Source organism: Gymnoscopelus microlampas (genome assembly GCF_963454915.1).
Source record: "Gymnoscopelus microlampas genome assembly, chromosome: 7".
NCBI lineage: Eukaryota > Metazoa > Chordata > Actinopteri > Myctophiformes > Myctophidae > Gymnoscopelus > Gymnoscopelus microlampas.
The window spans coordinates 8,945,874-8,964,524 of NC_139944.1; the positions used below are offsets into that span (position 1 = coordinate 8,945,874).

Here is an 18,651-nt window from a genome sequence, read left to right on the forward strand (position 1 = left end):
CTCCTGGAACCAACACCAACCTAGCCCAGGGTCACAGTCTGGAGTGAGGCGGGGCTATTCTGGGCTGAGGCCTTTCTGGGGCCTAAATGCGGTGAGGAGGGTGGGGAGAGGGGCTGGGGGGAGAGGGGTGGGACTAGAGGTGGGTATATCATGGTCAGTGTTGCCATGCCCGCTTATTATAAGCAACTTTGGGCTTGTTTTTCTGTAAAGTTGCTTGTAAAGTGTAGTTGCTTATTTGGACTTGCTGCCTAATCCAGTCGTTCTCAGATATTTTCATGTGAAGGACCCCCAAATGAATATATATGTGTCTGCACACCCCAACTGAAAATATTTTGTGCCAGGGATTTACATACAAGATTTGTGTTGTTACAGTGTATTGTATTTAAATGTTTCCTCTTTTTTTTTTGTCAAGACTTTTTTGAAAATAGCCGATGTTTTTAGGCCTATAGGTTTAAAGTGGTAAACCAGATTTTGATGCTATATAAACACATTTAGCTGGGGACCCCCCTTTATGTGCATGATCATGCCTAGTCGCGTCTTTTGGGCTTGTTTTCATAGTCTGCTTGTTTCTCTCTCAGAATCTGGCAAGGCTGATCATGGCACAGGAGGATGCGTCATGTTACTAGTACCACTTATCACCTAGCGCTTCCCCTGAGTGGGACTTAATCAGCCCATCAAAGCACTTCACTCCATAGCAGCAGCTGGGAAAGAATCCTCACGGTGCGTTTTAACAGCGGGCGATACTGGGCGACATCGTCCAAAAAGATAAAGAAAATCCATCTTTCATCGCCCCCCCGCCCACTTCGCCCGATCGCCAGTAGTTGCCGGCTCTCATAGACTTTCTTTATATTTTTGGGCGATGTTGCCCGGCATCGCCCGAGAGTTGCCCGCTGTTAAAATGCACCGTTAGGATTCCGTGACGGTGCGACAATAAAGGTTGTTTCTATTTTCAACTCTCCTCTGACCATAGACCAATTATTTGTTTACCAACATTGAGACTGGACGCACAGGTGATTGTTTCACGCAATCAATTCCCAACCTGTTGTTTCGGGGTGCGCTGGTTTCAGCACACCCCAACCCCCTCTTGTGTGTTGGCTAGTGAGGCGCGTCCTAGCGAGACCTGATAGAATGGGTTTCATTGCGCGCATACTGGTTGCACGCATACTGGTTCTTATCAGTGTGACGTCGTCTGTTAAGGGGTCTATTGTATTTAACATATCCCACCCTGTGGTTATTTCGCAGTTAGCATGCCTGCCGTTCAGCCCCACTCACACAGCCAGAGGATCGGATAGCTCCGGCCTTCTCCGCCTACCAATAGTCTGGATGGTAACAGGACAGGTGGGCACCAAGGAAGAGTGGGCACTTCGGTGTTACATTGGCTATTTTTTCCAAAATGTTAAAAAATAAAATATTTGGAGAATGTTTTGAAGTAAAGTAAAGTATACATGATTAGAACATGCTTGAACATTCGACAATTACGGTCTAATATTTCTGCAATTGCAAAAAAAATGCTATAAAACCTGTATATCCAGTCATTTTGGGGGATAAACAAGAAGTTGAAGGATAAAATTAAGTCTGATAATGATGTACCGTGCATATTCACATCATGTATACTTTACAATACTTAAGATCATTTTTCAAATATTGTATTTTTATAATATTAACATTTTGGGCAAAATAGCCAATTTTACATCGAGGTGCCCAGATGTCCCTGGTGCCCACCTACCCTGTATCCATCTGGATGCATTTGTATTTATTGTATGGGCTTGGACGGCCGGCAGAGGCAACCATTGACAAACTACGGCCACAGTTTTTTTAGGACACACAACGTTTTCGCCGCTGTTCTAGACCCTACATTGGATATATATATCTGGCTACACAAGACTCTACCAAACAAGGCATCAACTGCCAGTCAGAATTATGCTTTACTGTGTACTGAGTTTAAAGTTAATTTACAAGCATGGGACCCACCCATGCATGGAAGAGCATATGATATGGGTGGGTCACTCTGTTGCAGGCTAAAGTTCTAGAGCCCCCCAAGTTCAAGGACCCCCCATTTTGATATGCATTAGTAGGCCACAGACCCCCATTTGATATATTTTTTTATTTAACTCTGCGAGTGTACAAATGGAACCGAATGGATCTGCAAGTGTCAATTTGGTTCCATGTGTAAACCCTTGGAGTTACAGAGCTGTAAGGGTTCCTCTGGTTCCTAACTATCAATAATTCAGCTGGGGACCCCCTGGAACCACCTCAAGGACCCCTGAGGGTCCCCCCCAGTGCCCTAGCCCTCCTTTGTGGCGTATTTACTGTAGATAGATGCTAGTCATGTTGTTTTCTTGTTCACAGATGCTATGCACATTATTTAGACAGGTGTATGTATGCTACTTGCTCATCCACAGACGCTAAGGAAATGAATTAGATGGTAGTTTCTGTTTTTTAGACAGATGCTAGGTTCGATGTTTACCTGCAATGAGTGTTTGACTTACAAGAAGAGGAGGATACCAGTGTTGGCCATGGCGTAGGCTAATCCCAGGATTCCACTGCCCATAATAGCATTGCCCAGGTTGAACACAGACATACCGAAAGAGGTCTTGCCCTCAAACTGGAAAAAAAATAAAATAAAAAAATAAGACAGAGACACAAATCTTAAAAGCACTTAAACCCAAACAGTCAGTCATCGTTTTGTGATTGGTGGTTAGTGTGTATGAATACTGGTCACTCACATCCGTGAAGCGAATGGGTTTCTTCCCATCGGCACTGGGTAAGAACTCTGCACACTCCAGCATTCCATCTGGATCATCGAATCTAGAAAACACACATGGAAAAGTGTTGTTAATAGACGAAATTAAAACTGCACAATGTAACTCCCATGTCCCCAGATTTGAACCCGGATCGCCCACACTAGTGCTGCATTTCATTTGTCACTGCACACTAATAGAGCCTGCCTGCTCGCTCAGGGGAGAAATTACATTTTGACCTTCAAGACACATTTGATGAAGGTCCAGAGGGACAGAAACGTCAAGTCAATTTGAATAATACTGATGCTGCTGAGCAAGAGCAGAGTGCAGGATTTGTGTTCATGAATTTTTGCTTCATTTGTCACTGTCCAACGCACCTGCATCTGAACGAAGCGGATGTGCAAATATTTTCTTTGCAAAGACCTTCAGGCAGTACCACTTGTCTCAATAGAAGAGCAGTGAGACCAAATACAACCACCGCAATTGTATACATTATCTAGTATTAACATATTCTGCCATACAGATTGGTCAAAATAACCTTTTATTCAATTTGAAAAAAGTGTAGCTTTAACATACTTTACATGTTTTACACTACATACTTTATTGTTACCTGTAACTATTCAGTATAGGTCACACTTGACAGCATCAGGGACAAATTACAGTAAGTAGGCATACGTTTGATTTTTGTTTTTTTCCAATGGCAATTTTCATATTTTATAATCTAAATCAAAACATATTTATTCATTTTAAATGTTTTAAGATGGTTTTAAATAATGAATGGTTTATTTACAAACAAAGTTAATATACAATACAGTAAATGGCCATTGATTTATTGTTCACACTGCTGGCTGTCACATATTTAAATTTAAACTGTGGCTGAAGAGCGAGCTCCCACATGCTCCCACACACTGCACACTTTCACTCTCACTCGAGGAAAAGCGTGCTGAGGAGACCTCGGCACTAATCACAAAGATGACTATAAGACTATGATGGAGTCATTTTGATTAGTGGTGGTGGGGGGTGTTACAGAAAAAATCGACACTCAAACTATAACCAGGCCTGAAGGCGCCGATCTTACTCAAGCATTTTGGAGATTTTTACTCATAACCAACTTTGGCCATTCATGAGGCTATTTTCCAATAGTTTGACAATAGGATATGCATGGACGTCAAAATATTTAAAGTGAAACACAATTTTGCAAGGCCAAGAGTGCTCAGGGGCCTCTGAACTCCAGGGGCCCATGAACTCCAGGGACCCCTGGACTCCAGTGTCCACTGTGAAGTGTATCACAAGTGTATCACCTTTGACCTTAGAACCAGGGGCCTCTGACTCCATGGGGCCTTGGGTTGGCTGAGGCCATGGAGGTGAGAGACCCCTGGGCACAGCCCATCATCCACCCCTGTACATCACCAATGACACTTTCCCATAGGTTAAATCCACAATCCGTATCTTCTGTGTCCTACCACTTGTCAACCAGTAATTTTTGTTATTTTGAAAAACAGGATATTTTCACTCTTTTAAAATGTTTTAAAAAATAATAAAAATGCCTAATAAGATTAGTCATAAGGCATAAGACGCCGCACAAAATAGGGCCCAGAAAGTGTACACTCTTAGTGTTATAGACCTGTAAGGGTCCCCCCAGGAACCTAAGCCCTAACCCACTTTGAGGACCACCTAAACCTAACGATATGGTATAAATGATAGCAGATTACATTTAGGATGCAAACAACCCCGTTGTTGAGATCTTTAGAAACATACCTGACTGTTTGAGTGCCATTGCTGTATGGCAAGAAAGTATCCGGTCAAGCATTGGTTGAGTCAAAGACAAAAAACATGCAGTTAGAAACACACACAACAAACATTATCCAGGCAGGAAACAAGTCATACTGTAAGTCATGTTTTATTAATAATCTAAATCTGCAACGTAAATTAACTAGTAACTAAAGCTGTCCAATAAGTGAAGTGAGTTAAAAAGTACAATATTTGTCTCTGAGATGTACTGGAGTACTGGAGTAGAAGTATAAAGTATCAAGAACTGGAAATACTAAAGTAAGTAAAGTAAAAGCACCGTGGAAAGTACAGTACTTGAGTACTGTACTTTCCACCAGTGGTTATGGATGGCTGTGATATCTTTGAATAAATAATGATCCCCTGCCATGAGTGTCGATTGAAGTGCAGTAAATACCAACTCAAGGTGACACAGTCACTGCATATCTTCTGTCCAATATAGAATAGGCTTTATGCATAGCAGCCATAGTGGAAAGAAATTGGGCCTATTCCATACTTCCATAGGTGTTACCAATGATACTAATGAAGGCTCTGTTCCATTTAGTGTCGCCCAGCGGTTCTTAAACCTCTTAATTTCAAGGACTCTGAGAATGTCCAAATGGAATCAAATGGACCCTTACGCGTCATTTGTACACTCTCAGAGTACCACGGCCGTAATGAGCCATTTGGAACGCCCTCAAGGAACCATGAGGGTCCCTGAACCCCAATTTGGGACCCATACTCAGTGATTGGTGCAGTAGCAGTCTTTCCAGGGAGCCAACATGCACAATATCAGCACCCTGACTCTGTTTGACCAGAATGGAACAGAGCCTTCATTAGTATCATTGGTAACACCTGTGAAGGAAGCAAGGAAGAGGCCCAATTTCTTTCCAATATGACTGCTGTGCATAGAGCCTATTCTCCAAGGTCTGTGTTATGATAATCATGGCAACATGCTACATGCTATGGTACATGCTGTGTTAAAATGCCATTGCCCGCATAGCGCAGCGTGTGTTTGTTGTCATGGTAACACTCACTGATCCTCCTCCGGCAGGCTCTTCATTGGTACGCTGGTGTCATCCATTGAATCTTGCCTTTTCCCATTGGTTAAGATGCTCATTTCTGATTGGGCGGGCTGCATGGTCACAGCTGTCAGTCACACAGTTTTGCGTAGCTGTAGGGTGAGAGAGTAGGGCTGTCACGAACATGAAATTATAGCTGGTGATTAATTGTCATGCAAATAATGATTTAATTGTGTTTTTGGCATTGAACTTTGAAACATATAAATACAATTACTTCTGTTTGCCTTTTAGGCAAAGCCTATTACTGAAATATACAAAGAAATGACTGACAATGGTTTGTAAGAATAATCAAAATAAATAATGTGCTATGGCCAAAACAGGCAACAATCAACAAAGTCATATCTTATATATAGTCAGTCTTATAGAGCTGCTATTTAAAAAAATAATACACTTTTGAATATTTATGAAATGTTTTGTCCTAAATGCCCAAAATAGGGACAAAAGGTTGAAAGTGGTTAAAAGAGCATGGACAACAACGTGGAAATAATGATGGAAATATGACATTTCTGTTCATTTCATCCAGCAGTTTTTTTTTTACAGAGGAGTGGAAATTATTCTAATAATTATACAAAAGGATTGCAATTTAGCTCAAATAAGTGTGGGCCTAATGAGAGGTCATGTAGGGCTGAGCAGTACAGAATATAAAATGTATATCCTGGCATACTTTGGAGCACTGAGTGTAACGGTATATATCACGGTATATACATTTTTCCTCATCATTTCAATATAACTGATTCAGAAGAGGTAAGGCATTAGCATGGCAACTGCACAGCAGCTCTTATTGTGCAAAACTGCACTGTATTTTGTAAAAAGGGAAAAACACTTTATGAAATACAACCAATTCAAACAGAAAAAACGGACTTTGAGTACAAAGCTACCTTCTGTGTTGTTTATACCAAGGGTCTTCAACAGGGGGTCCGGGACCCCTAGGGGGTCCGCAGAGTTACTACAGGGGGGTCCCCCAAATCTTTGTGTGATATGATTATTTTGTTTTACATTAATCACTTGAACCCTAGCATCCCTTTTCTGAGGAGAACTTTAGCCAAAAATAGCAGATCTAGATCCTATTTTGGCAAAGAGTTACACGTAGGTGTGTAGAGGGAAAAAAGAGCAGAAAAGATTTATCTGAAACACAATTTTATACAATATAGAGGGGGTCCCTGCTTCATCGCTCTCTCAGCTAGGGGGTCCTTGGCCTGAAAACATTGAAGACCCCTGGTTTATACCGTACATCCCTAATATAAACCTTCAGATACCTCATACTGCATTATGTGGTTTCATTTATCCTCTTGACTTTGACAGAGGCACACAATGCAAGCACACATCGTTGCAGGGTAGTGCCGTACTGTGACTTTGCTCATCCGAATCACAATAAATGTGATGGCTATGATGTCTCTCGTTGTGTATTGACACAGTCACTCCCTACACCCTACCTGTGAACTCTCTCACTGAGCAGAGATAAAGCACGGGACGACATGACAATGTTGTTGTTTGCCAGAACTTCATTAACCGAGTAAAAGCAAACAAGTCCGAAGCACAAGTGTCAAAGGTCAAGGTCTATTTGAAGTGTGTGACCACCCTATGATGTTTGATCGCTGTGTTGTATGGGTAATAATGGCACAAGCCTACAGGCCAGTGGCGGACAAAGTACTCAATACTTGAGTTGAACTGTAAATACCCCTCGTCAAATCTATTACTCAACCACAAGCGACAATTGAAAGTCAAACTTGTACTTGAGTTAAAGTACTGGAGTACTTGCTTTTAAAAAATACTTTAATGTTAAAATGCATATGCTTTTTAACACAATACTTCCGTATTCAAAAGTACAAATTACAAAGTATATTTTCTATTAACATCAATGACATTTAAAAAGCGACTCCTATCAAGCTCACAACGCGTGGTGGTGATACATCGCGTTGTGAGCTTGTAGCTCTCCTATTTCCACAATAGGGTACAATTTTTTATTGTCTTTGGTATGACTTGGCCGGGGGATTGAACCCTGACCTCTGAGGGCAACCGCTCTAACCGCAAGGCCACAGAGCTGAGGAGTGAAAGTACAGATACTCAGGCATTGGGTGCCATGTGTATGGTCTTTGGCATGACTCAGCTGGGGTTTGAACTCTGACCTCCCAATCTCAGGGTGGACACTCTGACAACAAGACCATAGAGCTATTAGAGTTGTAGTGGAGTGAAAGTCATAAAATTCCAAAAAATAATAATAATCACATATTCAAGTAAATTACACACCAATGACCCCCCCCCCCCCACAAAAAAAAAAAATCCCCCCAACAAACCATATGTCTGCGAATCAAACAGAACTAGGTGATAAAACAAAACAAGAACAAGTCCCTCATAACAAGGAACCCCTGAATTACAGAGAAAGTTCTGGTTTGTAAAAACAGTAATTAGGTTAATGCTATAATGATACATCCCAGCAGGGACTTCCCCTAATGAACAGCAGGGAGAGGTTTGATGAGGACATGGTGTGGACTGTGGAGGTAAGGTGAGGAATGAAGGATAAAAGATTTAGGTCAGTGTTTCACAAACACACAGTGGATGGTGGGTGCACTGACCAGCAAATGTCCCATTTATATTATGTATTTATTTATTTTCAAATTAAAGGTAGGGTAAGTGATTAACTTTGATTAAAATAAGTGTTAAATAGCTCTACATTCTGATAGTACTCATTGCTATAGAGTGTTTGTTCAGTAAAAGGAGTCTCCCATGTCTCTCCAGCTCTTTATTTAACAGAAAATGCATTTTCAGTGCTCTCTCCTGATTGGCTTAAATGTTGTCACCTACCTGAAAATGTACTATATTCTGTTTACTACTAAAGAGCTGCAGAGACCCAGACCCTGTGACCGAACAAACACTCTGTAGAAATGATTACTATCAGAATATAGTCCTTTAACATTTTTAACAAAAAAATAATTATATATATATATATATATATATATATATATATATTACTTACCCTACAATTAAAAGAAAACAATGAAAATGACTAGAACATTTAGAAAACGTTCAGAAATAGAGAACATAACAGACCTGCGATGTGTCACGTTGTGACACGTTGTGAGTTGTACAGTAGATTGGCTGCTTTCACTATTTTTGTAATAGGGATTAAGTGATTAATTCTTAATGCATTTTTGTAAGTTTGGGTCCTGCGGCGACACCAAATGTGTCTTTTAGGTCTGGAGGTGAAACGAGTTTGGGAACCCCTTCTTTTCTTTCTCTTTTGTAAAGCATCAATTCACTGGCCACCCCGGTGACAATGATGGCCACTTTACCATTTCCCAGTGTGATCTCAGAGCCATACAGTGCTGAGTGGTAAAGAACAATGGTGTATTGTGATCGGTTTCCGGGCAGAAGACCAGCATACAGCGGCTTAATTGTTTCCAATGTGTCCCTTCTGCCAGGAGATCATTTGGTGCCGCTATTCACAGCTAGAGAGGGTAATAGATCCCCACTACAGCTTTAAAAAGAAATCAAGACCGCTATAAATCAAACCCACTATACATGGTACGGGAGCTACAAGACAAGACAAGACTGGCATCGTTATGTGAAGAGAGAGAGAGTTATCAAAGCCATAGCCTCTCGACACAGACTGTTGACTGTTGATAATTTTCAAATGCTTCCGTCATGCAGGAAGCGATGTAAAGGCGAAGAAACTGCAGCGTGTGTCTGCCGCTCGCCCCAATCCCGTTTCGTCTTTGCAGTCGCGTACATTTGTCCTGCTGTAAACCAAATTAGTCTACGCATATAGCTTGCTGCTTAGCATAAATGGAAATTGAAAAATATAATGAAACGACAAACAACTTCCATTCGCTTTTTTCAGGGGGCGTGGTTAGACTATATGTTATAGCATTTGAAGATAGCTGTCACAATAGGTACCAGGTGTATTTGGGTGCCTGTAAGTTCTCAACGAGGGGTCTGGGGACCCTCAGGGGTCCTTGAGGTGGTTCTAGGGGGTCCCCCCCCAGCTAAATGATAGATTGTTATGAACCAAGTGGACCCCCTAAGGGGTCGATCTGGTTCAATGTTTACACTCTCAGAGGATTCAACAGTATGTGTCCCAGGATGTAAATCAAATGGGGGTCCGTGGCCTAATCCATATCAAACTGGGTGTCCTTAAAGGTTCAGAATCACTCATGTAAGCTACCAAGATCAAGCCTAACTTTACCTGGCCCATACTTGTTTCAAGTTAACCGCTGTGTTTCAAATCAAAGGCTTTTCGGGCTTACACTTACAGACTATTGACAGTGGTGTTAAGAGATTGTTGACGTGAAACCTGATCAAGTGTGCTGTGTATTTAAATCATTAACAGTATAAACTGGCCAAAACATTCACATGCAGTTCAAAACGGGACATGCAGGTAAGATGGATCGTTCGGTAACATTAATCCCACATCTAAAGATAACTACAGTAACACTAACAGAGTTAATGTCTCTAAGCTACTGTAAGTACCACATAGCCTACATATACGTGCCTACCATTTTTACAGTGAACATAATGAATCAGTAGGACTGACACAAACTTGGCGCTTGGGTGGCGCAGAGGGAAGGTACCAGTCCACCACCGCGGCGCATAGGGGTTAGAATGCACCGCGGTGCATCCGACTAGGCCGAGCATCTGTGCGAACACGTTTGGGGGAGGGACGGCAGGCGGAAGGGGCATCTTTGTCCCTGTGGCACTGAGTCCTATGGGCAGGTCCAGCGCCTGACAGCCGGGTTGGGGGGGTTGTTGAAAGGGAGGAGCCTCCCGGTGGGGGCTCCTCACTGGCAGGTGAGCCAGTAGGATACAGTAAAAACACAGGATTAATAGGCAAAATGACTAGCTATTTTTACCAGGTTGCTTGCAGCCTGGTCTAGGAAGAGACTGATCAACTACTCAACACTTTCTCGACACTTTCTAAACACTTTCCAGCGACCTTTTCATCATTGGCTGTCCTTCAATCCTTTAAGCCAATGGGGAGACTTCCCCATACTCCTCCCATGCTATGGGATCATAGCCCAGAACCCCAAAAAAAAGTGTGGTCGTCGCCACCAAACAAACTATTGACTTGACTCCTCATACACACACACACACACACACACAGCACCGCCTCCAACAGCGATTTGTTACTCCGCGAGCGAAAGTGTACAGGACCACGGGTCCATTTGGTTCCGTGCGGGGACGCTGGCTGGAGAGAGCAACCTGGTATTAATATGACTACGTCATCATTTCTTGTTTATTTTAGATGTAGCCCTGCTGTTTACGTATCGGGAACAACCACCAGGGCACTGTTTATGGAATTAAAGGAGAGGTTGTATTTTTCTGTGCTTCCAGGCTCTAATGATAATGGTGATTAGATGCCCGTAGTGAGAAGCCACTATAAAACAATACTCATGATGTTCAAGGACATTTTTAGACTTATTCCCATGACCTGTCATGTCATCAAGACGACATTCTGGAATTGCTTGATTTAATTAGTAGACTAGTACATTCATAAATTAAAGCCTTGAAGTGTAAATATTATAATAATTTTGTTAAAATGTGTGTTAAATATATCTATATTCCAATAGTAATCATTGCTATCGAGTGTTTGTTCAGTAATAGGGGTCTCCCCGTCCCTCCAGCTCTTTAGTAAACAGAAAGTACATTTTCAGATCAGGATACCAATTATTAAATATATCAAATCAGGAGAGAGAACTCTAAGAATACAGGATAAACAAGTGAAACTAAATAAATGAGCAAACAAATTGGGACTGGAACACTTCTACAGTGTATCCTGACCTGAAAATGTATTTTCTGTTTACTAAAGAGCTGGAGAGAACAGGAGATACCTGTTACTGAACAAACAAGATACCAATGATTACTTTCAGAATAAAGAGCTTAACCTTTTTAACAAAGGGTCGTTGTTTTTTTGTTCTTAAAAGAAAACCACCTGCAAAAAACAGCTTATGATGGTCTATGCTGTTTTTTTCAGCAGGGCCCTTTAAATTAAAACATAGCTTATCCTGCATTTTAATTTTGTGAAAGCCTTTGTAGGCTACTTCTTGGGTTGTGTTATTTTGTACGCTAATAAATGAGTCTAAAAGGTCTAGTCATATTGACACATATTTCTTCCAGACTGCCATATGCTTGGACATAAATATAAAAATGTAATCTAACATGTATACATTTTACATGACATTGTTTGCAGTTTGAGACAAATTATCCATTACCACTTCTATAAGCTATAAGGACGATGCGTGTCACCTTACACTATACTGACTTGAGTCCAGTGTGGGACACTGTGTTGAGTAACAGATTTGTCATGTATCCCCATGAGAGTGATAATGTGGGACTGTGTCCCTTTCTGGGTCACTGGACTTAAATGACATCTAATTATGCCTGACCAGATGTGAGGGTGGCAAAACCATTGAACTCACATGCTACTTTATGCCAGTTTTTTAATGCATATTCACACCTGAGGCCAATTCTACAAATGCCCCTAAATCAGTAGTTCTAACACTTTCACACATGTTCAAAAATAGCAGATCTACAAGCTCACAACGCATCACATCCGCAGCCAAAATGTGATTTTCAGGACGAGAGAAGCACTCCTGCAGTTTCCAATCTTTGAGTTGTTCTGTCTTCCATTGACACAACGGAGGTGAAATGACCCCTGTGTCATGTTTAAAACCACATTTCCTGACAGAATGGTCTAACGTCGATATTTGGGTCAGAACTGACTGGATGTAACATAACGTTAGTTACACACAGCCAAAATGTCATTTTCAGGGCAGAGAGAAGCACTTTACTGGCGTTTCCAATTTAAAGGTTTCGTGACATTCATTTTAGTTTTTTGTTTTGTTTTATGACCTCAATTACACCCCAAAAAACTTCAGTGGATTTTCTGTGGTCTGGGGTTTTCTGAATAATTAGGCTAAAATAGTTCTGGGATTGGCCTTTGACGTCATAGTCCTTTAATCCCGCCCCCGCCCCTCCCCTCCCCTATCCTTTCCTTTGGTGGGGGGTGGGGGGGGGCAGAGGCGATGATTGACAGGCAAAATCCCTCGGAGAGAAGAAAACCTGCCATGGATCACTGGAGTGGATTTTTCAGTTTTTTTCAAAACATTTTAATACACATTTGAAGGACCATGATAAAGTGAATGTCATGAAACCTTTAACCACCTGAATCCCAGCATCAATATTTGGGGGTTTGCCAAAAACAGCAGATCTGCGTCACGTTGTGAGCTTGTAGATCGGCTATTTTTGGCAAAGAGATTCGGTGTAGTCAAAAAATAGCGTGCCAAGTACAGTAGAGGGGTTTAAGTGGTTAATCTTCTGTCACTTAGAGATGGTTAGCAGTAGCGCAAGGCACGTGGCGCACTGGGGACGGGGGACAGGGGGTGGTGGTAGCGGGTGGTGGCCCGTGGCGGGCACATGAAAATGAGCATGCCCAGTTCAGTGTGTCCAGAACAGGCACGAGGTTCAGCCAAGGGAGCAAGAGAGCCAGGCAGTGCCAGCTTATCCGCCACGTGCCCGCAGTGCAGGGGACAGAGGAACATGTGGTTGTGTCCTACGATAGTGACAGGCACTTGACCCAAACATTCTCCACTGTGGCCACGGTAGCTATGTGCGCTTTCACTCTGTTAAGTCAACATGTTACACAAAAAAAAAGGGTTGTTTGCTTGTTGAAATCTGCACAAAGGATGAACTTTTTTGACCGCTCAAAACGTTTTAAGCCAGTTAGAACTGAGTTGTGATGAATTTTATTTATATAGCACCTTTCTTGCCAATGTTACAAAGTGCTTTACAAAATAAAAATAAAACAGAGAAGTATTTAGCTAGTTAGAGGTAGGGATGCAACGATTATAGAATGTGATGGTAAAATTTGAGAAGAAAACTGGTTTATGGTTTTCAATGATGGTATTATGCAAACATTTACTATTTTAGCTTATAAAATCATAAAAGTATTTATAAAGTAGAGGTTTTACTATATTTCATCACAAGATTTATTTGTTGGCAAAACACAAATAATACAGTAGCCAAATAATACAAACAATAATACAATGTAATAACAATAAACACTTGTTTTTTTGAATTGTGGTCAATAGCAAAATCTGCTAAACGCTGCATCCCTAGTCAGAAGAAGTGCTAAACTTCTGTTTGTGAGCAAACATTTCGATCCAAACAAACAAAGAAGTCATGAGTCAACTCAGATGTAGTGATGATGATATTGTAATGACAAGCTGTTCTTACCAAATACAAGTGTCATGGAGTCAAAAGATCACTATAATAGTAGGGTAACCTTAGTTAACATTCAAATGGATCTTCCTTCCGGCAATGACCCAATGAACTCAATTCACTCTGTTCCTGTACCTGTGAAGGCTGGGATCAATGACACTTGTGTCATTGTCATTGCTCAATGAACAGATTTTGAAATAGAATGACAGACAGATAGATAGACCTTCATTGATCCCGCAGGGGAAATTCAGATGTCAATGTCTGTATGGACACAGGTTATTTGAGTCAAACAGGATTAAAGAGAATATTGGTGCTAGTTCACAAGTTCAAAACAGAAACTAACAAATTACACATTTAAAGCGACACTATGTTAAAAAACAAAAACAAATGTATGTTTTTCCAATCTGTATGGTAGAGTATGTTAATTCAATATAACTTATTGGGGTGGTTGTATTGTGTCTCCCTGCTCTTCTATTGAGACATTTAGATTGTGTCAAAGATCATGTCTCGTATAGACGCAGGATCTGACACAAATTTTGACCTGATGGTCAAGATTCAATTTATTCTGACCCCTGAGCAAGCAAGCAGACTCAATGGTAAAAAGAAATTCAGTACTTGCACAGGAAGGGTTTAAATCCGGGGTAGAAGAGGAAAGTTACATAGTGCAGCTCTAACTACTTAAACGCTTTTTTTTTTTTTTTACCTGTTATTTGGGTGCCCACTTGCAATAAACCTGACGGTCCAGCAGTGGGCCCCCGGCCCACAGGTTGGTAAACGCTATCACAGGCCAATCAGTTCAATACAAAGGATGACATTGATGACAGCCAGTGGAAACGTGACTGCTATTCCAGCCTCATGTTGTGATGCAGCTCAGTGGGAGGTCCCCACAGGGCACGCCTGTGTCTACGCACATGTGTGTAAATTGTAAACAAAATAGAAGGTGAAAAGCAGAGACAAAGAACCGCACAGGATCAAACACAGCTGAGGGGGAAACCCCCCTTCTAAACTCACTAGGACCTCAACCTTTTTCATTTCACAGACTCCCAGTTTGATATGCATTAGGCCACGGAACCCCATTCCATTTTTATTTTAAATCTCAGGGACCAAATCAAAAAATAAAAATAAATAAATCACAGACCCATAAGGGTACATTTTTGGGTTCCTAACTATCAATCACGTAGCCGAGGACCCCTTTGAACCCCCTCAACGGCCCCTGGGGGTCCCTGGACCCCACATTGAGAACCAGTGTCAATAGTACACCTGAGTGTACTATAAAAAGTGTGTTTTGTAAGGAACAAAAATGTGAGTAAGGGAAAAGAAAAATAAATACTGAAATAGCCTACAAATCAATATGAGCAATTGTATATCCCACTAGAAGAGAAACTTAGCCTTGAATAAATGCAGGCTACTATATCTACAATATCAAATATAAATTTCCTCCCCCAAAAGTTCCATGTTCCAATGCCTTGAACTGCATTTAAAACAAAGTCAAAGAGGCTAACATTTTGTTTGCATGTGTGCCAATATTTTTGTTGTTAGTCTTGTAAAGTCTGACAGCTGCCTACTGTACAGCACGTTGTTTATAGAAGAAACAGATCACATGAGAAGGAACAGGATTTCTAATGGTTGCAGGTGACATGAGAAACAGTATCTGCCGGTCTCCACACATAACATTGCCACCAATGTTATGTGTGGAGACTGGCAGATACTGTTAGGTTCACGTTTTGCAATGACATTTCCACTGATAATAACACACTGTTGCAGCCTATTAATAAAACAATTTGAGCCGACCTGACAGTTTAGCTTCCCTTCCGTTAGAGTAGATTCATAGTTCACTCCTTGGTCTGTGTCATTGATACTGAAAGGTAAGGCATGGGATTTCTAGGATAACAGCCGATCTACAAGCTCGCAGCGCGTTGCATTGCTACGCGTTGTGAGCTTGTAGATCAGCTATGTTCGGCTCTAACCAGCAGCAACTCCAGCAGCGGCAAACACAATGACATTTGAAGCACACACAGCATCAACAAAGGCATAGATACGACCTTCCAAAGACTTAAATAAAATGCATTTAAATAGAACACAGGCACATGGCAAGGTCAGGTCCAACCTCAATGCTTATTTGTAGCCCTGGTGTGGGGGGGGGGGGGGGGGGCATGATAATAATAAACTCTGCAGTGTACTTGACACGTAACACTGCTCCGACTCCATGCTAGTACAGTACAGATATTCACAGAACTGTGTCTGAGTGACAGATGACCACAGCTGGCTGTTTCCCTCATGTTTCCCATGCAGCTAGAGGGACCCATCTAGCTATACTGTCCCACCTGTCCACCGCTCCCCTGGTCACTAGTGGTCAGCTGGCTTTGATCTGCTCCTGGACTGGGGTCAATGACTCCCTCTTGCTTATCTAACCCGCAGCCCACCACCACTTCAATCGTGAACCTGACGTGGTGCTTCCCATGTAGGGTGTTGTTGGTGTTTAGATAGAGGCCAAAGTCAAAAACATACGCCCACCCACACAAACACGATTACGTAGAATCTTTCTCGGTACTCTCGGTGCACGCCTGAGCCACATGTGGAGCGATCAACCTCGTTTAAAGCATCCCTCTCTCACCAGCGCCACTCCCATCTGTGCACAATGGAAGAATCCATACGCTTGACACAATGTGTTTATCCTATATGAAGGCTCCTAAATCCAATGATACGTCTAAAACCTGAAATGTTTCAAAAATCAATCAGACACTACTTCTCAACATACTTGCTTTATACTGCTTAAATTACGTAGTCCAATGGTTTCTGTCATAATATCACCATTAATGTAATGATGTATAGTACGTGCAATACAAAAATACATTAAATGTGCGTTCATGCTACTCTGTCCAATTCATCTATTTTCCCGCAGATAAAATCAAACGAACACATTCAAGCCATGCAGATGAAGCTGCTGGTTGCTCTATTTTAGTGGCCTAAAGGGCATTAATCGTTATGCAAAAAGAAACCTGCTTCCTGTGAGCTCTAAAATAGACTAATGACTATTAGGGTTTGCTCTATTTGCAGTTCTTCCAACAATTTGCCTAAACTGTTGCCTCTAAACATAGGCAACCGTTACTTTTATTAAGTGCATATTAGACCTAATAGATGTCCTATCAAAAAAGAGGGGTCCAGGGACTCACAAGGTTCCTCGGGGGGGGGGGGGGGGGGGGGGGGGTTCTAAATTGACCCTTACAAGTCTGTAACTCCGACAGTGTACAAATGGAACCAAATGCATTTGGTTCCATTTGTACACTGTCAGAGTTAAGAGAGGTCCTTGAAAATGTTACGTTTGAGAACCACCGCCTTTAGGGGGATCCCAGTTGGTTCCATTTGTACCCTCTCAGAGTTTTAAACACTGAGGATTTTACAGTGTAGAATGGGGGTTCCAGATGTTTAAATAAGGATCTCTCATCCAGGTCCATAGCCTAGATAATGCATATCAAATTGGGGGTACTAGAAATGAAAAGGGGTTGAAATCCACTCGACTGACCCATATCAATGATGCCACGCACACACACACACACACACACACACACACACACACACACACACACACACACACACACACACACACACACACACACACACACACACACCCACCCAGTGGTCTAAAGCAGTGGTTCACAAACTTTTTAGCTCAAGCAAAAGCACCCAAACAAACTAGTGACCCCAAAATAATATATAGTGAACCCAAACTAGCTCACATAGATCGTATGTGTTCACTATACTTCTGTTTTCAAATTTATGGAATTCTTTAGATTTAAAAAAAAACAAACATGTTTTGAAATAATAATTAGGCCAACAAAACAAGGGATATTATGACCCATAACAATTGGTCCGCGACCCAAACATGGGTCCCGACCCACCGTTTGGGAAACAGTGGTGTGTAGAACAATGAACATGACAACTGACTCCTTCCAAGGAAGGAAGGCACATGGTGGTCTGGTGGTGGGCTCACATCTGCGCTTATTGGCGCTCATAGGGGGATCATTGATTATCCCCCCACAAAGGAAACAATCAATCCCGTCATAGATCATAGACTACAAATCGAATTAGTCAATAGCCATTCAACACCCAGTCATTGCCCGTTTTCTTATCGCTTGTTTTGCCTTATTGGAGTCATTTAAACGCACGTTATCACGTTTCAAAGACGGGCTATGCTTCTTTATGCCCTTTCCCGGATTGATTGCAAGAAAAACGTTATCAAAACAGAACGAATAAAACATCATGCATGGATGACATTGCCTGTAATGATCACATTGTGGAACATATCACCAAATGGAACCAAAATAACGCAACAGATGTACGATCAGTCTTACCTTAGAATGGCTCGTGGTTTCTCCGCTGCTTTTCAGATTAATTCCACAGGTTTTTAGTGGCAAATATAATAAGTTGATGATTTCTCCAATGTTTTCTTGCGTGTAGTATAGATTCCTCTGCGATGTTTGTTCTTTACAATCTAAATACTTGTATATATTTTTGCGCGCATGCAGTGGCGCAACACGGAGCCTGGCTGATCTCTCAACCTCAGGGGGGAAAGTGTGTGTGTGACTGTGTGTGTGTGTGTGGATCTGAGAGTAGAAATGGTCGCATTGAGCAGATCGAGCTGAAGTGTGTGTGGGGGTCGTTTTTTTTTTTTTTTAGATCCGCCTCCTCTCCAGTCTCCAGTGCCTCTGTTTAATTCGTTAGCGCGTCGCCACTATGATGAGCGCCTACTTCTCCTTGTCTGACAAGAAGGGGTGACTTTTTCATGTCAAGGACCCCCAAAATTATATGTGGTATTGGCTGCGGACCCCCCCCCCCATCTCAAAGAT

The 18,651-nt window shown here is 41.7% G+C and overlaps 1 protein-coding gene across 5 annotated transcripts in view; it reads right to left on the reverse strand.

The window, feature by feature from the left end:
• The window catches only part of slc38a3b (solute carrier family 38 member 3b), a 271,863-nt gene extending 253,456 nt beyond the window's left edge, over positions 1 to 18,407 (reverse strand). For 2 of the 5 annotated variants that reach the window (XR_014601213.1, XM_084063413.1), the window contains exons 1-5: positions 18,157 to 18,407; positions 5,546 to 5,682; positions 4,500 to 4,520; positions 2,727 to 2,808; positions 2,490 to 2,605 (exon numbers count right to left, since the gene is read on the reverse strand). Coding sequence is in view for 4 of the 5 variants with exons in the window: in XM_084063413.1 (XP_083919539.1) it covers positions 2,490 to 2,605; positions 2,727 to 2,808; positions 4,500 to 4,520; positions 5,546 to 5,649 (323 nt within the window). In the remaining variant the exon portion in view is untranslated. Of the gene's footprint in view, positions 1 to 2,489; positions 2,606 to 2,726; positions 2,809 to 4,499; positions 4,521 to 5,545; positions 5,683 to 18,156 lie in introns of those variants that run through there. The other 3 variants (XM_084063414.1, XM_084063415.1, XM_084063416.1) reach the window with 3 other exon arrangements.
• Positions 18,408 to 18,651: the final 244 nt, after the last annotated feature.